This window comes from Lepisosteus platostomus, chromosome 11 (assembly GCF_059453375.1).
Source record: "Lepisosteus platostomus isolate fLepPlt1 chromosome 11, fLepPlt1.hap1, whole genome shotgun sequence".
NCBI lineage: Eukaryota > Metazoa > Chordata > Actinopteri > Semionotiformes > Lepisosteidae > Lepisosteus > Lepisosteus platostomus.
In genome coordinates this window covers 14,157,142-14,184,764 of record NC_142621.1, presented here as the reverse complement: position 1 = coordinate 14,184,764, position 27,623 = coordinate 14,157,142, and the positions used below count along the sequence as shown (strand labels likewise).

The 27,623-nt window shown below is 37.4% G+C and overlaps 1 protein-coding gene across 1 annotated transcript in view; it reads left to right on the top strand.

Moving 5' to 3' along the window:
* Positions 1–27,623, top strand: part of ror1 (receptor tyrosine kinase-like orphan receptor 1) — a 113,561-nt gene that overhangs the window by 59,433 nt on the left and 26,505 nt on the right. Inside the window, exons 2-4 of the mRNA XM_088598586.1 lie at positions 20,432–20,503; positions 26,303–26,590; positions 27,373–27,409. Of these exons, the coding sequence (XP_088454712.1) occupies positions 20,432–20,503; positions 26,303–26,590; positions 27,373–27,409 (397 nt within the window). The remainder of the gene's footprint in view (positions 1–20,431; positions 20,504–26,302; positions 26,591–27,372; positions 27,410–27,623) is intronic.

Sequence of the window (27,623 nt, the reverse complement as noted above, 5' to 3'; positions counted from 1 at the left end):
TCTATTATCACTGTTGCTTTATTCTTTAATGTTTTTTATATTGCCTAACTACCTGTTTTCACTAACTCCAAGTGCTTATTATACAGAGTGAAGCTGAAATTAAGGGATTTTAACACATCTGAACATCTGGTAGTTGAAAATGGAAATAAAATACAAAGACCAGGCTTAGGTATAATCAGGTTTCTTTCTGGTATACAACAAAGCAATGAATTACCTTGCTTTCAGTTACTGACTGCAAATTATATCCAGGCCCTCATTTATGTTAGATTCCAGTTACATTTCCTTCTGCTCTGCAGAATAAAGGGAATGCTCTAATGATTTGAAGAACAAAAAAAAACTTAACACACCTCCTGTTTTGCTCATGGAGAGGATATCAAGGTCTGTGTTCATGTAGCAGTGTTTCCTGTGGTTTCAGCATTGAATACCACATAGTTGTGGGAATTCTTTAAAGACTTACAAATTTAACATTTAAATGTTGAGCAGTCTGCTTGACAAACATATTTTCTGTATGCTCATACAGTATGTGTAAATTATGAACTTTTACTGAACTATTTGGCCCACCATTTTTAAGTGTGATTTTGTTAATTAATTCGGCTGACACTTTCATCCTGCAGTGACTTCCAGCTGTTACAATTGTCTTTACATACACATTTGGTACTCATTTATCCAGAAGGGTTTGATGGTGCAATATGGGTAAAGTAAGTTCATGATTGGCTAGATTGTGAAAGACTGGGGGACTTTTTTCAGAATAAGGTGATTAGTTGCCATAGGTGCTCAAAAGGTGAAAAAGTGAAAAAGAAGTGGTGAGAGAGCTCACACTGAGGTTTAACTCCAAACATAGCTTTAACTTAAATCTGACTAGGCTGTCTCTATAGCCTTTTTTAAGGCCTAGATTTTTACTAGCCAGTGAGAAAAAGCCATGCCCCAGCATTTTCATGCCATTTAACAACTTAGGAATTGTTGGAATTGAGAGGAGACCATTTGACCTTTTGCCCTGTTAAATTAATTTCTCTGCTAGTATCTTATTGATCTGGCCATCCCACCCTGTCATTTTTTTTATTAAAGTACTGAAATTGACTTCACAGCATGACGAAAATGCGTGTTCTAGGCTCCCACAACACTTTGTGTAAAAGAGTGCAGCTCCCATTTTTAACTGCATTCCCTTGTAGCTTCCACAGGGCTGAGTTTGTCAATGCTTTGAAGATTTTGAATACTGGTGCGCTTGTAGTCTTCTCTGTTCGAGACAACAAAGGCTCAGTTCTTTAACCTGTAAGTATCCTGAAATTGTACATGTAAAATGTATCTGGTTGCTCTTCTCTATACTGACAAAAATATATTTTTTGTAAGATGGTGACTAAAATTGGACACAATGTTCTAATTGAGGTCTTGCTAATGTATTGCATAATTTGAACTCAACGTCTCCCGATTTAATTGTTGTGCATTTAACTATATATCTTAGCATTCTGTTTGCTTTTTTGCACCTTTCCCACATTGCTTAGAAGATTCAGATACAGTAAATATCATCTGCCAGATTTTTGCATAGTTTTTATCGATGTAAATTTGAATATTTTTTTATTTTTGTGCAGTGTTATTCCATCTGTTTGATATGATCTGCAAATTAGTTTATTAGCTACCAATATCTTGATCATTGACTTAAATCAGGAAGAGCAGTGGTCTTAATTCCAATCCTTAAATTTCTCCACTAATTACTTCACCCTAATTTGAGCAACTCTGACAAGCAGTTGTGAATCCAAATATATATTATTCGGAACCCCTCCCACCTGTAATTTGAGAATTAGTGATTAGTAAGCAACATGAACATTGTAAAAGGCTTTCAAATTTGAATTTTAAGCATTTCAAAATGTGAAGATTTGTAAATCTAAATATACCAGAATGTTTTTGTATTGAATGTTGTGTTTGTATCCATTTATACTGTTGCTTGTTCAAAGGCATGTTTTTAGTTAAGCAAAGCCTCTTAGCCAATAAATAACATTTTCAAACAATGTGTAGAATAATGTCAGGTCCTAGGGATTTGTTTATCTTAACTGCTTGTGCCCTCTGTTCTATGCTAATACTTTTTATATATAAAAATGTGTTTTTGCACATGTTGAGGCATGCTGGCTTATCTGCCTTAGTGAACACCTGGATGAAATACTCCTTAAATGCATCATCGCTGTCTAAGACTTTCACATTAGTGCCCCTTAGACACTTCATTCATTACTGTTCTCCTTGCTTTTGTCATACTTAAATGAAAAACGTCTATAACTTTAACCTCCATTGCAATATACTTTGGCATCTGTTTCTTTTTAGTATACTTTTTTAAAATCATGCTTGTTACTTTATGATATTTGCTTTCTTTACTGTTCTTTGGAAAGTTTTTAAAAAAACATTTCTTACTTAATTTATTTAACTACTATTTTCTAGCTCTTGATTTACCTTCCTTTTGGGTGAGTCTGTTTTGTCCTTCAGTCAGAATATTTGTTAAATTGTTGCTGTCACCTACTGTACCAATTCCCCATTTTACTGTCCCATTTTACTGCTCTGTTCCTTCCTAGTCTGCTTTCCTGATACCGCAGTTTTTTGTCATGAACTCTACCTGTAGTTTCAAAAATCCACTTTTAAGCGTACCATATTAGAAACACATTTTTTCTACGGTTCTCTGGCCCATTTTCCTTACTCTGTAAGATTAATACAGGCTTTCCTTCTAGCATGCTATCTGACAGACTGAATAAGGAAGCAGTCATTACCCATGTTAACCATGTCTACCATTTCAGTTTCTGACATCTAACATCTAACACATTTTACAATGCAATCTGTATGGAATATTAATCTCTCACATGAAAGCTACTTCTTTCTTTACAAATATATCTCATAATTTCATTCTACAGTTAAACTGTCATTGATATATGGATTTGGTGGTCTGCAGCATACTCTTAACCCTATGCTTTTTAATGTTATTTTCTGAATGCTCATTTTCTGAGACTCATGATTCATCTAGGTTAGGTTCCTGGGCCTAAATTCTCTTTTTGATGTATAGTGCTACAGCTCCCCCTGTTCTATATTTTCTGTCTTTGTGGAACACTATGTATCCATGAATGTTGTATTCTTTAGCATCACTCTCCATAACCCATATTTCTGTGATTCCAGTTACATCATGATCTCCTTCTAAAATAGTAGCTGCTATCTCATGCTTTTACTTCCTAATACTCCTAATGTTTAGGTATAAGCACTTAGTTACCTGGTCCTTTATATGGAGATATATATGGCTTTCAGTATGGCACATGTAGGGATGTATATATGGGTGGTGCAGTGGCTCTGAGGCTAAGGATCTGCACCTGTGTCTGGAAGGTTGCCGGTTCATATCCTGCAGCTGGCAGTGGAATCCTGCTCCATTGGGCCCCTGAGCAAGGCCCTTAACCCCAACTGCTCCAGACCTTGCGCTCTGACCCCAAGCTTCTCTCTCCATGCCTGTGTGTCTCATGGAGAGCAAGTTGGGGTAGGTGAAAATGACAAATTCTTACTGCAAGAAATTGTATATGAACAATAAAGTGATCTCACTTATCATGAAGTACAGTATAGCTCATATACAGTACATCAGCTCCAGGTAGATGGCATATTGTCTCTTGTTGTTCTTGGGATGTTCAGGAGCTCTTGGATTCTTCATCCATGTGTCACTTTTGGTGTTTCTGAGCTTACAGCAACCACCACTTTTCTTTTTTCATTTTGGGTCACTGGCACTGATTGAAAGTGTGGGGGCTTTTAGGACTTCAGTGACTGTAATGATGGTATTCTCAAATGTCCAAGTTAAACATACAAGTTGGCAACCCTTCCACATTAACTACTTAGGTGAAGAAGCCTCAGTATGTGATAACCTTGCACAGTTGTGTCACAACTTTGACCCACTTGGAATTTCAACCCATAACCCTCTTGTTTGGAGTTAAAAATACAATTTTCTGACATAAATTATGTTAATCATTCCTAAGAATTAATGGAAAATAATGTGCTATATTGGACTTATAACTCAAGTAAAGGTAGGGATCAATACTGTATTGTAGTTGTAATTCTGTGACCATTGTTGTCTATAATGCATCTTCTGTCTGCAAGATCCTTAGTGAAAAAGCCATGTTTAATTGATATGTACCTACAAATTTATATTGACTGATATTCTAATGGTCATCTCTTTGTATATTGTCTCAGTTTACTGGAGATTGATGCCATGACAACTTTATTTGTTTTAGTATTCTAAGTAGTAAAAAGCAAAGGACCACATTTGGAGGGTTACACAAATTCCTTATTCTCTTGCTCTATTATTAAAATCAGGTAATTAATTAAGACTATCACTAATGTAAGGGTCAAACAAGTCATAGTAATTTGAGGAATTAGGATGTTCTTGGCAGGACTTCAAAAAGGTTTTTTTGTATGTTCCTTTATTGCATGGTTATTATTGCACAGGGCTATTTAATGGTAATCACTTGATGAGCTTTAATAGCATAAATGTTACTGCTCTGCTTTCCAAAAAAAGAATTCCTGTTTGCCCTGCTCTTTGAATTACAGTGTGTGGTTCTTGTCTGCATGAGAATTCATCCCTGTGCAGAATTTGGCTTTTGTTGCGCAGATTGTTCAGATCTCTGGCAATATAATTCCTTTAGACTGGATTCTTTGATGTTAACAAATTCCATACATTAAGCCTGAAAGCCAGTCTGTAATGTAGATCATTTTACGGTATCTAATCCTTTCTCCATGCTCCTCTTTTACTTCTCTCTCATAATTGTGAGGAAAGAGCATTACACTCTCCATCTCCAGTCTGGGCTCTGTCACTGGCCTTGCCTTTTTTGATGTGAAAGCAGCAGGTCTGCCTCTTTCTGACTTTCTAGAGTTACAACAAGCCTTCCATGACCATCCAGATGAGAGGTACTAGTCTGTGAAGTCAGAGAGAACAAAAAACAAACAAGAAGTTAATTGTCAAAGAAGAAATTTCAGGCAAGTAGTGCTGAAAAAACATTGTGATAAAAAAAGCCTAGCCTGAAGGAGGTTTTTTTTTTAACTGTTCATTAGAAAGAACAGGAAATATTTTAGTCTCAGAACACAAACAAAATTGACAGCTGTATGTGGAATAAGTAATCATGGGGTAATGTAACAGCTTAGACATATATGTAAAGGAAAAGAGAAGTCTAATTGTATTAGGGAAAATATATAATAAACAAGAATTGTGTTTACTTACTGTCATGTATGATATCCTTTTCATGCACATGCAAAAATTTTCTGTTTTTTAAAAAATTCAGTCACTATTCATTTTGAGGTTCGAGCTGGCAGTGTTCACCATTTGCTATTTGTGGGGGTATTTTATACACAGTCTATATTTTTCTAAAGAATCTGTATCATAATAATACCTTTTATTTTATTTTTTAGTAATGAGAATTGGAGGCATTCCTTTTGTACCAACCCTCATACACTGCATTATAAGGGATGCATTTCAGGGCTATTGTGTCTTTAAAAAGTGTGCAGTCGCTATTAATTATTGAATATTATAATAACTATGAATATTAACATCTTGTAAGTTACACACACATTGGTTTTTAAAGAGGTCTGAACTGGACAGATTCACAAATAAATGTGAAAGGATTAGAACATTTTTATATTGATTAAAGTGGTTAATGAATCTTTTTTTCTGCACATTTTGGATGAGGGAACGTAAACATACATTTAAACATATAAGCAAATTATAAACAGGAAAGACATCCAATAGTGTGTTTATAGCTTTAATATCAAAGAGGTGGAAGAATCATTATCAGGTTTTATCTGCTCTCTTGACTCTGGATGGAACTTCCTGTCCCTGCCCAAAGTCTCCACCTCAGAGGAGGGCTTCCCTCCTTCAGCTCTATCTCATTTTCTCTTCTGTCCTGTCAGAAGCTTCCTCCCTGTGGCTTTAATGAGAAAATATTCTGATTCTGATTTTTCTTATTGAGAAAATTTTCCTTTTCCTAGAAAGGTTACGTGTCTTATACAGCTTGTGATTTCGAAGCACATTTGATAGCTCTGATGCCATTAGTGATGAAGACTCTTGAAAAAATCCCTGCACATTCTGTGCACATCCCTGCGACATTTTATAGCTCTTTCACTGAACGTCTTTTAACTTTTTCCTTTATCTGTCATCGCTCGGTTAAAAAGACAAACACAGCCTTCAAAATGTTGTGAACCGCTAAAATCTTTGGTGAGCCTTAATGACTACTGGACAGCTTCGTGTCCAGCAGATCCTGAGGAAAGCCTGTGCCTTCACTGAATACTCATCATATTCGTTTTTAATCTTTTGAACTGTTGCCTTCAGCAAGATGTTTTTGCTGTCCACAGTGTGAGACAAGTAGAAGGGAATTTAGCTTTGTTCCAGAAGCCATCAGGCTCACAAATAATGAGTGTAAAGATTTTTTAACAATAGAGTCCCCTCTGCAAGTACATGTACTCTAATACTTAAATATCTAATGATTCCATTATTATTTATTTTGTAGTATATGACATAGTCCTTACAAGGCACATACTCTCTATTATTTCCATTATCATTTTTATGGACCTTTTGCCTTTTTATTTATTTTTTTTCTTAGAAATGTTGTGTGATACCATGTTTTACCAGTTTTATTTGCAATATGTTGTCTGTTGCAAGGCTTGCTTCTTAAATTGTCTCAACTGGTGATAAAAAAGTATTTTGAATGAAATCGTATTTATATATAAGCCCATTTTAACTGGGTTAAAGTTTTGCTTTAAAAATCTGTAAAAAGGCTGCAAGAACTTAAAAAAGGTTATATGTGAGAAGAGATCATTTGGCCCTTCTTGGCTATTTTTTTGTTAATAGCTTCTCCATCATGGGTATACGGTTTCGTCATCTTTATTTTCTTTATGTGAATTATTGAAGATGGCTTCTGGGATTCTTTAAGAAACAGATGGATGAGATTTAAAATAGAGTATCTACTAGTATCCAAAGAAGTAATATGGAACAAAAAGGCCTCCTCTGTTTCATACAGTGAAGCTGCGTTCATACTGTATGTTATCATAAATACAAATGTTGTTTTTGAGGAGCTTTTCACAGGCAACAGGGTCAGAAGGTTTCAAGCATTTCTTTGCAGCTATTTTTTGTGAGCACCTCTAATGTCATTACCTGTATCAAAATGAAATATATATCTAAAACATCAAAGGTACATTATGTCTGTTTCAGATTCCAACAAAAAAGTGATCTTCATGTGTGACTGATCACAAGATGGTCTATCACAACACAGCCTTGTTTTTACTGCTGGGCTTTTTGGGTGATCTGATTGATTTACAACTACCCAGACCCTTAGATCAGATGATCAGTGAGACCCTGGAGATGGAGCCTTTTTGAAGCTCTTCTTTTTCTGCATTTTATATTATGCTATTACATACAGAGCAATGAATCTAATCCCCCGTAAATACCCAATTTATTACCAGTTTCTCCGATGGTTTGATCAACAGTCAGTCTTATTTTCATACTAAATCTCATTTGTAAGGATGTATGTAGAGTTTATTTATTATTAATTTATTGATATATGAACAAATGGACTACAGTACATCTGACTTTGCTTCAGTGGAAGGCACTATAGTAAATTTGTGTTGAAAATGTGAATGCTGTCGTCAAACACTGATAGCTTGATGTGGTAATGTATCATTATACATTTCAAGCCATTTGCACTTAAATATCTATTCGGACATGCCCTTACACTATCTTCAGAATTAAACTCCAGTTCCACATGTGCACAATGTTTATAGTGCAGTTGGTAAATATAACAATGCACTTAATTGAGGATTAAAGTATGGCAGCAGGAGAACTAAAATTATTTTTATTTGGTTTGTGACTTGGTTTGTGACTTTTTGCAAAGTATAATGAAAGTATCAAGTGAAAAAGAGGTTGTCCAAATGTATGCATGCAAAGAACTTCTACGTTACGAAGTAACACCGTGGTGCACATGTATGTAGGCAATCTTATGTGCTATTTATTCATGTTAGTGGCTGGATAGTGTTAAAGCCTGCTTGGTCTATGATGTGGGTTATCAAGATAAAAAATGAGCCCTTTTCAGGAATTGTCCCTAAAATACACACGATTTGTAGTCAGGATTTCTGTTATAGTTTCTTCTGTTATCATTCTTTTCTCTGTGTCCCTATGCTGTGATTACCTGTTTTTATATATAAACACAGGTGTACTTCATACAGTATGCGTGTGCCTATATGCATCTGTTGAATTCAGCATGTCCAGAATGCTGTGGCTTGTGTGCTACTTAAAATTTTTAGGGATATTAGCAGAATTCTTGTCCTCTGTGAATTGCACAGACTCACTGTGAAGTCTAAATGGATTTCAAGGTTCTTTTGCATACATATAAGGTCTAACTCCAGGTTATCTTAGAGAGCTAATGCGTGAGTAGTCCAACACACGATCAGAAATCTGCTTATTCAGGCCTTTTTAGTCTGCCAAAGACAAGGCTCCATATAATTAGTGATAGTCTTCTATACTATGGCACTACATCTGTGGAATCCACTGCCCAAATCCATTAGAGATTCTGCAACTGTCAACATTTTAAAAGTATCTTAAAAACCTAGGTTTTCAAGCATATGATGTATAATTTAGCTGTACTCATTAAGAAAATTTACTGTGCTCTTTTCTGTTTCTTTTTTTCCTGTGTGGCTGTTTTTGTTTGAACGGTGCTTATAAATACAATTTGGTTATTATTTTTTATGGGCATGTGTATACTGCATTAATCAAGTATTCTGCTAATCAGAAGAAACAACAGTCTGTTTTTCCCCCATGTAATTTGCATGGGGCTGTTTTAATCAAATGTGACTTTTGAAGGAACATGTAGGCTATTTTTGTTGGCAGGAACAGCTTATAAAATCCTTAGCTTTCTCCAAAAATCCTCACACATGAATTCTTTATCCTTTATTAGATGTTTACAAAATGTTCAAAAATTAATCTAACCCTTAGGTTCCTGTTTTCCACACCCTTGGAGAAAAGAGTAAGATCTTGCAGTCTTAATACAATGAGATCTATTAGAATTCAGACATTATTTTTAAACAAATAAGTCTTTCAAATACTGAATAGATGAATGTTCTTTAATTTTTCACTACTTAAGTGCAATTTTTGAAGTTATTTGTTGTTCTGTTCTATTGGGGTAATAACACTGAATGGGCAAGGCCTTTGAAACCCTGTCTCTTTTCTTTTAAGTAGTATACTGGTGTGTCAGTAGGCTGAACTACAAACAGACTATGCAAGCTGTAAAAGTCATTACTGTTTTACTAGCTCACTGTCTGAGTTTTCCGAGTTCCTCCCTAACATGTATAAACCATCAGACAGGGCAAAAGACAATGTTCCTTGCCTTGACCTGGCCTGTTCAGATGGTTATTGCAGGAGAATGGGTTTTGTGATTGTTTGAAGGTGCCCCCAAAACATTTACAGCTATGTATATTTTTAGAATTGTGTGTTTGTTTCAATGTAATATGGATTTATAGAGGGAAAAAATCCAGTTTTATGTAGTCATATGAAAGTTTGTAGGGAAGCTACAGTTCTGCGTATGGAATAGGCAATATTATTCCAAAAAATTCTCCAAAATAATTGATGCTCGGAATTTGAACTGAAACTATCCAGTCCATTTAGAATGTGAATTTTGTTTAACATTATTTCACATGATTACAAATGTCTTTAAACACATGGAAATTAAGACAGGGAGGAAGAGAAAGAGGGAGATAATATTTTGGAAGTGGTGTAAATCTATATGGCAGCTTTTCTGAGTTGTAAAGGTAAAAGCTGTTTGGCAAATTACTTGTTTATACCTGCGCCAGCTTTTCCTAGTCAGAGAGGAGGTCGGTGGAAATCATCCCAGCAACTTCTGAAAATACTTCTTTGACAGGCCACAAAAAAGGGTTAGAAAAAACGTTATCTGCTAAAACTAAAACAATTCTTGCCTGTGTCTTCTACACTATGCAATTATTCCTTCTATAATGACTGTGTTCCTGGAAGGGTTAGGCATGCAGCGAAGCATTCCACTGCTCTTAGTTTACGAGGTGTTGTGTTTAAACCAAGAGTTTTGGAGCTGACTAATTTTGACTGATATGCTAAAAAAAAGTGCCGAAACAGATTGTCTCAGGCCTCAGGACTGAACAACTTAAAGCCAACCCCCCCCCCCACACACACACACACACCTTCTCTCTTCCCCACCACCATCACATTTTTTATTACTGTTTACTGGAGACTTGATAAAACAGCCTGTGCTGCTAGTGGAAAGGGGCGGGTGGAGGGGAGGTTAAAATCAATGAGGGAATCATGGGCCTCTGTGTAGTGTCAGCAGTGACTGCTTATTTCGGAGTGTGCTGGATATGGACAGGCTCAACTGCAATGCACAATTTCCAGATGTGGACCCTCATGTGCATTTAAATGCATTAAATCTGTAAATAGTATGAAGCCATCAAGCAGCCTTAGTAAATTAGCTCTTTTCCCACTGTGGCATGGAAAATGGCACTTCTCCATTAACTTTCAGCTGGCATCGTCAAAGATGCAGTCCCTATTAAATCCTGTTTGCGTTCTTTATTCATTGTTGTTTCCCAAGATTCCTCAAAGAAGCTGCTCTTCTTACCACTAAGGAAATATTTGAACAACCGTCCTACCAAATCCTGTAAATCCGGGTATGGATACTGTCATGGGCCACAGTAAAAAAATAAATTGCAGGCCACAAACCCACACACACAAGTAAAAAGCAACTTTTGGCTCAGAGCAGCATGTGTTGCCAAATAGCAATGCAGTTTTAGTGTGTCTTTCCTTAGTTTTGTCATTTATTGTCATCTACAATGAAGAGCCAATAGTATTTTTAGCAGAGAGATTGTTGCCGTGAGTTCACTGTTGCTTTGCAGCTCTGTGACTGCCATTTTGAAAGTTGGATACTTCAGCTTTGAAAGGTGTGGCGAATATGTTAAATGCCAGTTTCTTCACCTCTAGGTCAGAAGTAAATTGAGCCCTTCCTGTTGAATTATACCGTCAATGCAGGTTTTTGGTTTCTGAAGGTTGTATGTTCCCCACCCCTGCTTTAAGTACAGACTACATAAATCAGAACAAGTAAAGAGAAAGAAGAAATCACTGTTAATGAAATAACCTGTATAAGTATATTCATATCAGATATATTTTTCCAGTTTGGAAATGCCAACCCCCTAATTCGCAACCTCAGAAAGAATTTGTTGTTGCAAACCTCATACCAGCACAGGAGAGATGAGGGCTGTGTGTGTTTTCCTCACTGTCAGTGATCTGTCACCTTTCATAATGCAAGTCATACAGCACGTCCACTGTGCAATGCATCTCTATGTACAACACCGTATGCCCTCGAGGGTCCAAGTCACGGGAGTTTGGCTTTTGGGCAACAAGACCGAGGGAGACTTAAGCATTGCCGAATTCTGGCACTGCTTAGCCCCTTGGAAAATAAAAGACACAGTTGTCCAATGGGCTGTATCCTAAACTAATGTCAGGACTGTTAGCAGTACACTCCTTTTAAATTACTCTTGGGTGGAACACTGTACAAACAATTTACATGTTCTACGACATTAGATTAAGATGTTTTTTGCAGGTGTCAAATGAAATACTTGTCAAAAAAAGAAAAGTGAGCACAGAACGGTATGTGTATGTCAGGACCTCATCCGTATTTTGTGTCTATTCGTTTTAACAAAAACTGACTCAATGATGTCAAAGAAAAAAAGAGGAAATAATATCGATTCATGCACTTTATAACCATTTCTTACAATTCAGGGAAGTCAAAGCCTACCCCGGCAAGCAGCAGGTATAAGGCAGACACACACTCACATCAGGGTCAGTTTTCCAGAAACCTGTTAACCTACCAGTATGTTTCTGCACTGTGGGAGGAAACTGGAGTACCCGAAGGAACTTGAACCCAGTGAGAACATGCGTACTCCACACAGATAGCACCCCAGGTCCACAACTGAACACAGGGCCCAGCTCTGCAAACTGGAATTAATCTGCTTCACTGTGCCTCCCAGTAGTATACATATTTAAATTAAAAACACTTCTAAATGATATGAAGCAATTCAGGTTTTGTCAAAAACTTTTTTGAGTAAACATTAATATTTAGACAGTTATTTATATGGGTAATATATTTTGATCTAATATGTATGGATGGTGAGAATAAAGGAGTAGTGAATGGAATTGATATTAATATTTAAAGATAGAATAGCAGATGTTTTCATCTGTAGTTCTCTGTACAATGATTTAGAAGATGAGATCTTGAGAAGAGATCCAAGACTTTGATCATCCAGATTGCTACTAATAATCCAGCTGTAGACAAATCAGATCTGAAATGCTTGTTCCTTTGCCCTTGTGAGAAATTGCCTACATCCAATGGTGAAGTTATTTAAAACCTAAAGACTCGTCTGATATTTTGTATAGAGAATTCTGTTTCACATGTTGTGATGAGAACGTTTGATCCCCAAAGTGAATGTTCATGATAACATTGTGGAGGCAGGATAATACTGTAAACATGTTCCATATGCGATCCAATGGAGGCTGATGGTTTCTTTTTTTTGTGTTTTATTAAGAACCGAAACCTTCGGACTTCTGAACATTTCGATTGAAACTAGCATTTGATCTTATCGAGCCTTGACAGACTATCCTAAGGGGTGAAAGGGCAAGTCTGGGTGCACATGTGTCCCCAATTACAGAGCTGTCATGCCACAGCTATAAATGAAACAGCACAAATTTAGTACTAGGTGCTTGGCAGTGGCCTGGAATTAAAAAAAAAAGAAGTTAATCAGCAACAGATCTCGCTCCTGTCTGCAATGGAAGATTCCTTGTGCTAGAGGCAAGTATTGGTTACCTGCATGCTATTAACAATTTAAACATCGTCACAAAGAATTACCAAGGCACTGGCATATTGATGAAGAGCGAAGAATAGAAACAATATGTTAGCGCATGCCAGTGAAATATTACATGCAGACCGTATTTTATCTCAGCAATCTGGGAGATTTCATTGGAAGCTCTGCGGGAAGTGAAGTAATACAATAGAGATCTTTGTCTGTGCCCTCTTTCTCCTTCTTCTTGTCACTGGATGGGCTTAAACATACGAAGCAGTAATGGTGAGTTATTGAGTGTTAGTGTTGTTTTGTAACAGAGGGAGGATGGGAGCGTGCTATTAATGTCCTTGAATTAATGGGAGGTTATGAAAACCTTCTAAAGGCCTGTACAGTAAATCGTTAGCCAACGGAAATGTTGAAGCACCTGTAGTCATTATGTTGTGTTCCGTAAAAAACTGAATTTTGCCCTTATAAGCTGCTAAGCCTGTTTTTTTAGAAACCGACAGAAACAAGTAAAACTGAGCCTTTCAACAGCGGGCCCCAAGAGTATTGCTTGTCTGTGTTTTCTGTCTCGAAATATGTTTCTTTCAGAAAATCCATCTTAAAATAACCAGGCTTTTTCAATGAGTAACCTACTTTGTACATTTTGATGTAATTGCATTCGGTATGTGAAAGCGGACTGTTAGTAACGGTTCTGGAAGATTTATGCAAGGTTCTTTGTTCAACCTCGCTGAGCAGTAAATGTACAATACTTAAATGTGGGAAAACACTTCCCATAGTCTTGTTCCAACAATCTTCTATCAACCTAAATATTTTTAAAGTATATGTGTGTCTAAAAAAATGGTGATATACAGAATATCTCCATGTGACATACAGTATATAACATTTCAACATCTCGTACTTTTTGATGCCTCTTTTGGTTTATTATGAAGCCAGTCCTACTTATGACAAGTGTTTATTCTGAAGTGGTTCTTCAGTAATGTACTGTTGTAAACATGCACAGTTGTAAACTAAAATGAAAATGAAGAAAAAGAAACAACAGCTGGCTTAATTTCTACTGTGAGCAAATTTAGTCAGCATTCCTGACTGTAAAGAAAGTGAATTCCTTAGTCCGTAGTTATAACAGTGCAAAATGCTTTTTTGTTTCCAGGATCAAACATCGGCTCTGCAGGTGTTCCTTGTAAAAAGTAACTTATGTAACACTCGTTATTAGAAAGGCTAGCTCTTTTTCCTGCATGGTCTGTGAGACACGTCTGCAGGGCAAATGTGATACAAATGGTGCCTTCATTTTGGGGCACACTTTTTGTATGTTGTGGGTATTTGAATTATTTTGCCAAAATTCCCCTTAATAGGAAAAATTCCACTAGCCTCCTAGTAGAATAGAAATGCATCTGGCTATTTTTAGACTTCCTAGAAAGTGTATTAGGCTGTAGAACCTTGGGCAGAGCCTTCAACTTCAACCTTTGCCCTCCCCTTCTCCTGGTGTCCATCAAACACTCTCAGGAATGCTTGCAATTATTTTGCTAACCTTCAGCAAGAGAAATATCAGGAGCCTGGTTGTGTGATTGACAGAGAAATGTGGGACAAAAAGTCAGAACGAAGCTTCAGCTGTGGCTGCCTATGAATTAAGTCTTTTTGCACTTTTTCTGATCTGAAACAGCTCATTGCAGTAGTTTAAAGCCATGATCTAAACTGCTTAGAATTTCCCTTCTGCGTCTTTGTCAAAGGTTCTGTGCAACATAATGCTAAGAGACTAACATTTTCTAACTGTGAGAGATGCTGACCTAAGTTTCAGAAGAAATAATGCCAATTAAGTAAAAAAACAGAGTGCTTAGCAAACCCACTGCTTTGTTAATAGATTAATCCTAAAAACAGTTATTTTGCATAAAGGTTTACAAGGTAGATTGTCGCTCGACACTTCAGATAATAAAAAAAATATGTTTTAATAACTCCTAATAATTATTAAAAGGAGGGCATAAAAGTCAAGTCAAAGTAAATGTTTAAGGTATTCTGGCATGCTGCAAGCATCTATTTGTTTGTCTACTGAGTCTCTGCTGAGTTGTGCCATTATGAAGTAATTGACAGCTTTCACTAAACAAAAGCATGTTAAAATCAGAGGCCTGGGGCTTAGCATTTGCAAGCTTTGGGAAACCAAGAGGAGTTCAGAATACATGGGAAGGTCAGAGGTTTGATGAAAGATGGATTAATGATGCCGGCAGGAACAATAAGCAGTCACCACCAACCGCTACCCTTTGGCAAAGGAGACAGTAAGGGCCCTTCTGTGCTGAAATGTATTTTGCTAGCAAGATTTGAATTAAAACTGAATTTCAGCCTGTTTTGGAGGGCATCTGAGTGTGCTGCTTTCTGCTTCAAAAGTGATTTTCTCTTTTGATGGCATCTCATTAAGCATGGTTTTGGCATCCGTTTGGACCATCACAGGCACAGTAAATCAGGTTACAAGACAAAAACAAATTTGCAAACAGTTCCTTTCACAGCTAATACACCATGCCCCAGTAATTCCCATTTTGTAATGGAATGGCCCATGGAGGTATAGCCATAATCCACAAAATATTTTATAAAGTATTAATTATTTGGACTTTCTTGAATTTCTTACTTACTGAATGAAATACAGAATCGATATTATTTCCTCTTTTTTTCTTTTTGATGCATTTTGGCTTTGAGGAGTATTAGACAATGGCAGTATGTGTATTCTGTATCAAAACATAAAGCTTTCACTCACCTTTTAGTGCCTTGTCAGCACCCTGGAGAGCTTAAAATGTTAAGAGAGTAGGGGTTCTGGTGTTACTTCTGTGTATCCACACCATTTTCCACTTCTACATAAGTGTGATTAGCTGCGTGTTTGTTTCAGGATGGTGGGTCTTCATGTCTACACAGGTTACTGGCTTACTTTGTCTGTGGTGTGAGCTGCAGTTGATCTCAGTGGGCCGCTGAAACAAACACCTTTTATGAAACTTTCCCTTAAGTTTTCCGTGTGTTTAAGGGTGCTGTACAAAGTCGCTTTAACACAAGGAAACGTTTAGGAGTAAGGGTATTCATATTTCATTCTTGAGGTATTTCATATTTAAAATGGTTCATACAATTAGCTCCCAGTTTACAGATTTGAAATGCGAGAAAGACCACTGATACTGACCTGGGGACCGATCTAGTCTCATGTTAAATACACAGTCAGGAAGCTAAAAAATTGAGCAGTGGAATAGCTTGTGTTTTGATTTTGGAACAATAATACAAATGATCAAGCTCCTGTTTTTATTTCCAAAATAAATACAGGCTAAGGGGGTGGGGATGGGGGAAGTGAGACGAATCTGAATGAAGTCAGTGTGCTGATTGGGTTCGTGATCCTTTCAAAGTAATAAATGGATTTCACAGAAGGTGGTAACATGCTTGGATTTTCAAATATTGCTTAAAGCCTCTGTAATCCTAACTGCTGAAAGACTGCATCCCGTACATGAACCAGTCATTAAATAGTAAAATGATATCAATTCATTGCCATTCTATAGTCTGATGAAATGTAAAATCCCAAGAATATGTCCCAGATCTCATCATGTTAGGCGGAGTGTGGTTAAGAGACATAATAAACACCATTTTCATCTGGTACAGTGTGATTCTATAATGGAAATTTGTTTCTCATGTTTGGTTTGAATGTAATTTTTCCTTCTGCAGGTCCGTTTCATGGATAGTATTCAAGGCAACACCAAAGCTGGTTATCAAGAGCACTAAGAAAGTCCATTATATTTTTAAAAGGACAGGTGATAGCACATATCACTTAGTCTCATTTGTGAAAAGATGAGGTACATTTTAATTTTTAAGCACTGAGAATGATCACATTTCTACCCGGGATTTGAACTTTTCTGCATGGTTTTCAGACTCCTTACAGTTCACTGTCGTGAGTGAACAATATTGCTTGTTCCTGTGCACTACTTCCAAATTATCTTCGTAACATGTATGCCACAGACTCTCATGGTTCATTGACCTGCTTTCCCCTTGTGTACCTTTGTTGTAGGAGGTCATCAAGTTACCAATGTGTATATTGAAAGGGGGGGGGGGGGGTTGTTCTCAGAGTATATTATGCACTCAGACTTATTTTGCTGTCTCCCAGTTGTTTCCTCCTAATTTCAACTCTGCTACCCACAGTTGAGTGGCCAAGGACAAGCGCACTCTTTTCCCTGTGCTGAAATGGGAAAATGAATTTCTCTGTGGCTCAAGGCATTGCTTTTATTTATTCCCCTCGGTGTGCATTTCAGTAATCTCACTCAGTAGCCAAGCTTGAACCAACTCTATAGTATTTGTTTTAGAAGCATTGGCAGTAGAGGCACATTATGCCCAAAACAAAGTACTCAATGTGAACTCAGATCTCATTGGACCACAGAATGCTGGCTATATTACTGGTTTGGTTTTTTTTCCACTTTCGCTTTAAAATTTGGATGTCTTTATGTTCTCCAAACCATTGTGAGCCAAGATTATATTTTCCACTTGTATCAGAAAGTTCTTTGTAATTACCTTAATAACTCATTAATAACAGCTGTGAACCAGCCCTATGGTATCTGAGATCCGAATGTGAGAATGTACCATTTCCTGCTGTTTTTTTTATTTTTCAATAGTTTTTTCATCAAATATTTTCTGTTCCCTTTCTGAAATGTCTTTGTATACAATTTCCTTCTTCATCTGTTAAACCAACCAAATGAGGAGCTGAAGGAATGAAAATAAAAATATATCATGAATGAATCCTTGGTCATTTCTTCAGTGTTTTCATACTTGCACTGTTGTATATTTATCTGAATGTAAGGATAACCCTGAAATTGTTCATTTGACATCCCCAAAATCCCACAAAAACATTTACAGTAGTTTAGTTTGTCATTTGCATAGCAAGATGCATGGATGCACTGTTACATTTTGATTAGGTGCTGAATAAATCAGAATTGCTTATTCTTTAGTCTGGAAAAGTGTGTAACCCAGTGCACTATGTAACAGGGTTCGTGTCAACGGAGAAACTTGAAAAAAGTCAAACGAAGAATTGCAGCAGGAAAAGAAAATCACATGTTTCTAAAGTGAGCAGCAATATAGTTCAAGTATCATCCATTCTAATTCTCACATACATCATTTCAGTCCGAACATGAAGTTTATTCAGTTAAATAGTTATAGGGTAGGGTGACTAAGCCAGCTACCCCTCTGTGTCAATGTCAAAGATTTGCTTTGTTTCATCTGCTCTATTTCATGGACAGCCTGTGTGACCCATACTATTTTTGGGACATAATTAGCAAATGTTACTAATAAAACCATCCTTTGTTGCTGGAAAACATTAAATGCTAATCTCAAAATAACCCCCACAATTTTCTAGATATTTCTTGATTGTATAATGATGGGTTAGCTAGCAGATGTTCACAAACTGGAAAAAGGCCTTTCATTTGTTTTGATATCCCTTTGGCTTACCTCGACTTTTTTATTTGGCCCTTACCTGCATTCCATTGGTTTCTTACTATTACAGAGTTAACCCATGCGTGACATCCTTTTACAAATAAATGTGAAGTACCACAGTGGCTAAGAAATCCCTCAATAAACAGATTTGCACCGCAGATATTTCGTGTTTTGACTTCAGTATATCAGGAAGACATTTCTAGGTTTGCAAATTTACTTTGTGGTAATTAAACTTCAATTATTCAAGTGTATCCCCACTGCGGGTTTGCAGGTGGGCTTTTTGTGCTCTTGTTTTTTCAGTATCACTTTATTTGTACCCGGGCCCAGTTTGCACAGAACTTCAAGCCATCTCCTGTTACAAGACAAGTTATAATCTTTTTAGTTTTTGCTGGCATTTTTGTTTTGGAAACCTGCAATCAGGCTCTGTGTTAGTAGATTTTATTTGCTGGGTGCATTTAAATTTGATTTCACCCAACCATTGACCTGCATTCATCAAAGTCAGATGAAGAGGCCATGTATCATTTGAGTTCACTACTACATATTCGTTAGGCTCCCCCAAACATTATTATAATCGACAAAATAAAATGATATGAAAGGAGTTAGCGAGTTATAATATTATATAGCTGACATATAGATAATATGCATCTTCTAGCCTTTAAGCTCCTGGAATCACATGTGACTGCTTTACTCCATGTCCTCAGTAGGTTACCCACTAAGCACTGTAGAAGAGGAGAATCACCCAGTCTTTCATCAAAAAAATTAATTTAATGATTGTTTACACATTGCTTTATTCCGCTGTGACTCTAGCAAGCATTCAGCCACCTGTTTTTAGGCAGCTGTCGTGTGCAACGGTATCCTATGAGTACAGTAAGAAAACAATTCACATGTGCCGTTCAGCACAGCACCCTCAATGCTGACTTGACAGTACTGAAAGCAGGGCAGCCTGACAACTTTCTGCTGTTGCATGGTGGAGGTGCAACCTGTGACACCAGGTGTGAACTAATTTCCAGGCCTCGTTAAAGGCTCTTCGTTTTAACACGCGTCATGTTTTACGACAGATTAACACCCACTTAACAGTTTCACACTTGCGCCACAACAGTGTCTCTCTCCCACACTTGCTCTTCCAACAACTGTTGCCCTTTACTGAGAGTGGCGCCTTCTGCCCGTTGGCTTTGCAGAACCTGCTTACTCTTTTTGCCAGGTTGGCTGTTGAGAATATACTGTAATAGAAAGATTATTGTAAAAGGAAAACAGATGTGGAAGAGGACTTTCAAAGAGTACCGATTTACTTACTTGTACATTGTGTTGGTCAACTGGTGTTTGACAGTCCTATTCCACGCAAAGGTTTACTCTGTACCATGAATGCCTTTGATGTGTATGTTACATGCCAGATCCACTGACCGAAAAAGAGAAATTATTTGGAAGAAAATGGCAGATTGTTGCATCGATATTGGCATCTCTTTTATCCCAAAATCAAACTTTGGTTCTCTAACTAGATGAAAAGAGAACCATATCCCTGTGCTACAGTCTCCATGCCTCTGAAAAGAAACAATCCAGTTAACAAATTCATCGGTGCTCTGAATTTGCTTCTGTGTTTGCAGATGTCAGTGCTGAGTTCAGGAGACCTGTCTGTGGCAGTCAGTAGGTTTCCAGGTGTTAATTAGGGCCAGGGGATACCAAGAGAGTTATTTCTGCACATTGCAGTGCCAAAAGAGCTCTGAGACTGTCAGCACATTGACAATTTATTCACTTAGCAAGTAAAACCTGCTGGGAGCGGAGATGATATATTACTAAGTTAATTTTACATATGGGTGAGTTTTTGGCTTTGGAGAGAGGAAACAAAAAACAGATTATAATAAAGGCTTGCTGGCCAAAGTTGAAAACTTAATTCTGCAATGTCGAGGGGGATGTCACGATACGTCAGCACTAAGTTGTGATCAGCAAAAGCAATTTTTCTCTCTGCAGAATCACATCTAGATAGTATCTGCAGAGACAGAAGACAATATGGAGATGAATAATAGCAGCAAGCAGCTGGAAGCACATATTTGTGTTTTATTCATTGTCATAAACTAGGATTATGGCCTTCGCATGCTGTTTCTATACCAGACAATGATCCCACACAGATTCGTTATTGCATTGTTTTTGTTTTGTTTTGTAGGATCTGATTTGCTTCCAGATCCTCAATTGACAGCAACTCCATCATGGAATATTTCCAGTGATGCAGACAAAGGTAAGGAGATATATTTCATTTTGTTGGTGTGCTTTTCTTGGAAATGCATCGCAATCTGGAAAGTGTTGCATTCAGGCAGTATAGTCTGATGCTTCGATTGTGGTACCTGACAGCTGCATCTGGTGAGAAAATATAGTTTTGGGTAATAAGATAAGATCACTTTATTGGCCATATACAATTTCTTGTATTAGGAATTTCTTTTTTTGCATACCTCAACTTGCTTTCCATGGGGGACACAGACAGGGAGAGAAGCTTGGGGTCAGAGCACAGGGTCAGCCATTCATAGCCCCTGGAGCAGTTGGGGTTAAGGTCTTGCTCAGGGGCCCAACGGAGCAGGCTTCCTCTGCCAGCCACAGGATCCAAACCGGCAACCTTCTAGCCACAGAGCCACTGCACCGCCTGAATATGTTTAGATATCTGTCTCTAAAAAAGCAATCTTTTCAGAAACCCAGGAGGTTAAGGTAAGTGCAAGCATGGAAGAATTCTGGATTGTAACAGGTAATGAACGATTTTGTGGTGTCGTCTGAAAAACCTTTGAAATGAGTGGGAAAAAAAAGACAGCTTAAATACTGTTAATAGTTTTTGAAAGTGGAGGTTGTCAATATATTTACAACTCCTCTGCTGCAAAACCAGCAGAGCATCTTTAATAACTTTTTTTCCATGGAGCACCATGAGAATTCAATGCCCTGGCCTAGGCTGCAGGCTCGCAGTGGTGTCAGATGGATTTAATTAGCCTGGTCTGTCTTTGTTTACCTTCTTCAAACTAGCAACATTCTGTAATGTTATCCTTAGGGCAAAACATGTAAATTGGTCTTGCTACGCATTTACACATATACGGTTTGGATTAGGGCTGGATGATATGATTTTGGTCTTACCTAAAAATCCTGAGGTAAAGCTTGTGACAGATCAGTAATTAAACTACAGAAAGTTTACTTTATGGTTGTTTTTTCCAACCCTGGTGTATGCTGTGCTTTGTTTGTCCCCTTGCTGCACTCCCATAAAAATGAATTTAATTTATCATTACTTGAGAAGCTCCAGTTACAGGAAGCCACTGAGCTCAGAAAGCCAGAGAGTATAGAAACAGACTGACATTCTATGGAAAGCAAATCTGCATTGCTCTAGAGCCAGATTGTTATTCAGTGGCTTTGGTGTTTAACATTGTAGACCTCACAGTTCTGAGGCATACCAGGGGGAGAAACCTTAGCTGGCTCTGTCACAAAACCAAAATAAAATATATTCCTTGCATCGATTTAGGAGCTGGTGAGCAAGTCTAACAGCCATTATTCTTTATTTTTTATTTTGGACATATTATTCACATTTTATTTTAATTTTTCACATTTTCCGTTGGTTGAAAACATTAGAAACATTAGATTGTTAGGTAAGCTTGTCAAGTGAGGTACTGACACCTCCAAACCTAAGGATCTATTAACACCATGTTTTTTTTTTAATTCAGTTATTTGTTGTCTTGTTTTGCTGGTTCATTTTCAGACTACTCAACATTGAAGTGGAAACAATAGTGGGGAAATGGTAGAGACATTTCTTTCCTAGCTGAGATGACCTCTTGGAGATGCACTCCATTGTTCAAATATAAAATTTAAGTCAAGAAATGCTGTTTCACATGAATCCTGGTAGTGCAGGAGATATCAGACTGATGATGACAATTTCAGATGAAATTCTTAAATTCCCCCAACAGTCTTGTAACTGTCCCACGCTATTATCCCCAATTATCGGCTGCAGCAGAGCGTGCTTGGATGTTTCTCTGAGTACCGTTATTTGCCTTTTCGTTAGTAATCTGAATGGATCAGTTTAAAGGTGAAGAGTGCTAAAGGTCACACTCAATATTTCATTGTTTCTGCTCTAAATTTCCTGAGGTTTAATTGAAAGTACATATTGAAGTTGAAGGCAAAGGGATAAGAGGGACCTCTGAGAAAAAGAGGACTCTTCTATATCTGGAAAGGTGAGATAAGTCCAGGAGGGTTTTTTTTGTAGTCGTGTCTAACATGTAATCTGTCTGAGTTGCACTGTGGGAATTGATCGGTCTTTTAGAGTTTTCAGAGTTGTTAGTCTTGACAAAAGCAATCCCCTTGACAAAAGCAAAACAGTTTTAGGCTGTTTTAAAAATATCGGCTGTGTTATAACTAGACTGGGTCAAGTTCCACACAAGACCACCACAATTCTAGTCTAGTTTAATGGGAAAGTGAGAGTGGCACATACATCTCATTGCTGTTGTCAGAAAAGTGCATGAAATAGTAAAACAATTATTTTTTTGTGTGTATGAGCTGTGCCCAGTTTGTAGACAAAAGTACTTCTCCAAATAAATATTCAGAACATTTTAGCAGAGCTTTTATTTCAAATTTCCCTTTAGTAATATTTTATTTTGGTTTTTTTTTGGCTCCATTATTTTATTTACTTGTTTAATTAAACACTTTTTGAGCCTTAGTATATTTTTAACTGTATTGTGAAAAATGATGTAGGGTCTTGCCCCTCTATTTCTTATGCTAAGTATTCACAATAGCAAATTAGCACTTTATACATTACGATCATGAACTTTATTAATGAGATGTTCTTAATGAAAGAGAGAACGTACTGTCAAACTGACAAGGGTGTGGACACTGAAGTCCTTTCCACAAATTTGTTCAGACCCCTTGGGAACAATTAAATCTAGACATATGGTCAATGAGCCTTTAGGCTATCATTAAATCAATTTGATTCATGCCTCTTAAACCTGGGTTTCTCACATAAATAGTGATATAGTAATAAAATTTTTTAATGTAGTCCATAAATGCTCCTCAGCATCAGTGAAATGATTTTACAGACAATGCCTTTGACTTTTCCCCTTACAAAAGATAGCACTGTTCCTCCGAAAAATATTTTCCCTCTTGTTTTCAGTGATATCACCCCCAGGACGTTGAGAAATATTTTTTCCCCAAACTAAATCACACGCTGAATTGTTTCACATTAAAATGTGTGTTGATGAAGTTATCAGAAATCCTAAGAATGGCCTTCAACGATGTGTTAAATCAGTGACCAAGGGATGGTCTGCAATCATTTCTGCAATGTATTCTATATTGTTTTTAAACATTATGACTCAGCATTTGGAAGATTAAGTTATTAATCGGGAAATAATTACGAAGAAAAGCAAAGCTGCCTTTTCTCTGGAGTTATCGCTCACTGTGGCCTGTCTGAATAAGATAGGGAAGATGACGAGAAAAGCCAGTCATCTTATTGCACGCAGAAAGATGAAAAAATCCCTGTAGAGTCTGACATCAGTCTGAAAGAGAGGACACAGTCTGCCAAGAAAAACGCCAGAAGGGACCGGTTTATGTTCTTTAGAAAGAATCCATGGAAAGACTGAAAGCCCCCTTTACAAAATAAAACGAAGAAATTATTGTCTTTAGATTACTATGACTCTTGAAATAGGTGCCCTGGATAAGGAAAGCCAAGTGTTCTCATGCATTCTTGAGAACTAATAAAACCAATAGTTTATTGAAATCCTTCTCTGTGGCTGTCAGATAGCAATGAACAAATAAATTCTGGACACGTGAGGGCTTAGACTTGGATTCAAGGTCTTGAAAAGCCTTAATGCAAGCTTTTGATTTAAAGCTCATAGATGTATGTTTTTGCATCTTATAATTAGTGACCGGAGGGAAATGCTGGTATATATGATCTTACACCATGATTAAAGCACGATGTACAGCTGTTCTGTCCTTGCTGTACTTACATAGAAGTATTGCCATACCTTTGACAGATGTGTTGTGAATGAACTTACACAATTAATCAAAGAGTATTTTTGAATTCAGTGTGCCACAACCATTTCTGTAGTCACAAAAGCAGGTATTGTAGGCCAATGTTATAACTCAATTAGTTAGGCCAGTGTCGTAATTAAATATCATAATTTTGTTGGGGCTCTGACTCCTGACTAGAAGGTTGAGGATTCAAATCCTAGGTATGTGTACTGCTTCTGTACCCTTGAGCAAAGTACTTACCTAGGTTGCTCCAGCAAACTCAATTGTATAAATGGGTACCAAAATTGGCATGTAAAAAAACAGGTAATTGTAACTCCTTTGAGATCCTTTAGATAAAAATGTCAGCCAAGGAAATTATTAAAAAGAAACATGCAAGTTACAAGTTGCATGATTTTCATGTCCTAACCTCATAACAACACGTTTTTTGAATTTGTTTTAAAAAGCTATGGGAAAGAAGGAAACATGCATGTAATAAAAAAAGCAGACAGTGAAATGGTCTGACTGACAGATTTATTTTTTCCTTCTTTCACATCTTGGATCCAACTTTTCAACGGCCGTACAACAAAGGTATTTGAGAAGTGTGTCTCCTAAAGAAAGCAGTTGGCTGCCAGGCTGGTCTCTTGGCTACGTTTAATAAGTTAACGGTATATGATCATCCTTCCTTTCAGGGCAGTGGTCATCCCTAATGCAGCTGTGGGGGGTGCTGTCCCCCTCCTTGAAGCTGCTCTGAAAGCTACACAGAAGATGTTGGGATTCTTCATAGTCAAGTTCTTAGTATTGCAATATCCTTCCCTGAGCCATTCACAAGCTGCTTTAAAACAGACACCTACATTATGTACACACAGATGTGTATTGGAGCAATAAGTATTTGAATTTACCTACACTGCCAAATTCATTCATTTAGTGCACAAATGACTAATTTGCATAGATCTCTAAGGGACCTCCACCAATCTTGTCGCATAGTTAGAAGGTAATTTTAGGGAACCATCATGGGATCAGCCTGGCATCTCCAATGGCACACCCACTCCACTGACATAGACACAGCCACGTACACCAAGGCATACTGTCAGTGACTTTGCATATTGAACTAACCGTGGAAAATACAGGTTTTCATTTAGTCTGCTGTGTACACCATCATTAATAGTTTGTACCATTACATTCATCAAAGTCAGCTGAAATGATTCCTGCTTTCTGTGCTGGGCTTCTGAAGAGCTACCAAAAGCAGTGTTTGCTCTTCATGCAGTTTAAAATGTGGAGATGTCATGTTTATATTGGCAGACACTCAAAACCAGGAATATGTCTGGCTAGACTTAACAGGTTTGGAGAGTGAGTTTCCAGGGTTTTCTGTGACACAAGTGTTTTTGAAACCCCTTTGGCAAAGCCGTCTGATGGTGAAAAGCCTAATAATTTGCTACCACAGCGGCAACCACAAAACATCTTGTAAAGGATTTTTAACCAAGAGTCAAAGTAATTACACACACAAAAAAAAGAAAATTGTTGCAATTTTGTGAGTTATGCAGAGGAGGATTCAGAAATGTGTCTTCAGTGTGGGATGGAATTTGTGTCAGTATTAAGAGTTGATATTTCCTTTGGATAAACTGTGGCAGAAATTCTGGGATTTGGTATTTATTTTTGTGTGGGTCATGCTCATTCAAACCCAAGGTTGCACAGGCTTAAGCTGGAAGCATGGGAGTGGAACAAGAGGTAGCAAGAATGTTATTTGAAACAATCACTGCTCCACATCCAGATTTTTCAGTTTGTTGGAGGATTTCCTTGTAATTTCATTTTTGTTAACCACTGAGTTTACTGAGGAGAATAATGCAATGTTAGGAAGGAGGTTCTGAGAAATAATGACAGGTTCTACTGACAAGTAACAGATGATAGAACATAAAAAATATTATCTTTTTTTTTATTAATGAAATGGTTATTTTCCTTACTTTTTTTCTGAAGTAAATTAAATCAGCTACACTGTTTAGAAAAGCTCACCATAATTGAACCTACAGTACAGGTTTACAGTAAAGGGCACAATTGTGTGCCTCTCTCTTTTGGACAGATTATTTCTTGAAGCTGGAAGCCCCGATGAACAACATCACTACATCTCAGGGCCAGACTGCAGAGCTGCACTGTAAGGTGTCAGGGAACCCCACTCCTGTCATCCGATGGCTCAAGAATGATGCCCCAGTAGTCCAGGAGCCCAGGAGGGTATCCTTTCGTGCCACCAGCTACGGCTCCCGGCTCAGGATCCGCAATCTTGACACGACAGACACCGGCTACTTCCAGTGCGTTGCCACCAACGTCAAGGGCACCGTGTCCACAACGGGAGTCCTCTTTGTCAAGTTCGGTGAGATTTAACAGTAACCTCGTCTTCAAGTTCAAAGCAAAAAATGTAAACGTTGTGCAGTGTTTCTTACCTCCAATCAAAATGCCATCTTTTAGTCATACCTAAAAGCTAGCCTTTGCACATACCTTATATTGTAAGGTAAAAGAAAACCCTGATCCAAAGTAATCTGACCTAGAGAAACACCTAGTGTTTAAAGCCAGCAAGCAGTTCTGAAAAGTACAGGGAGAGATTACCATAGGTACGTTTCACTTTCTTTTTACATTTTTTAGTAATAAACATACAGATATTTGGCTTTATTTGAATGAAATATAGCAGTAACAACTTGCATAATGACAATGTGAGTAGCCAGTGTGTCTTTAAAATGAATATCAAAATGTCTTCAGTTACGTACGTATTGCATGTGTTTATTTATGTATTGTGGTCTCCTTGAACTGCGGATTCTAAGTCGTTTTACCTTACTGGGGAAGGACACCCCAGTTAAGTAGCAAAAAGCTGCAATTGTAGCTGAGGAAAATGCTATAAACGTAGGACACATGGTAGTGGATATTTTGACAAGCTTCGGGCCAGCAATACAATTAAAGTAATTTAATGTGTAACTTCATGTTTAACTAAATAAATCTATATAATTTACCCAGTACTGATGATCAAAGGTAAATCTCTACTCCGTCAACATGAGCTTAGTAAAACTGTCTTATAAAACCACCCATGGTTTGCCCTAGCAACATGTGTAAGAAATCTGTGGTCAACTGATCCAAATAGTAAATTTCTGTGTTCTTTTTCAGGCCTGGTTTCACCCCCGAACCCAGGAAAACCTTTGCCGTAAGTGTATTTTACTTTTGGTGTTGTAACCTGCCATGTTTCTAAGCTTTTAAGTGCCTAATATATACCACAAAAGCATTCAAGGAAATGTGACAAACTTAATAAGACTTATCACGGGTAAGCCGAAGGCAATAACCTCTCTCGTGTGTCTACAAATGGTACACTTGACAGTTAGCCTAATGCAGTTACAAAAAGACACAGATTACAGTGTTCA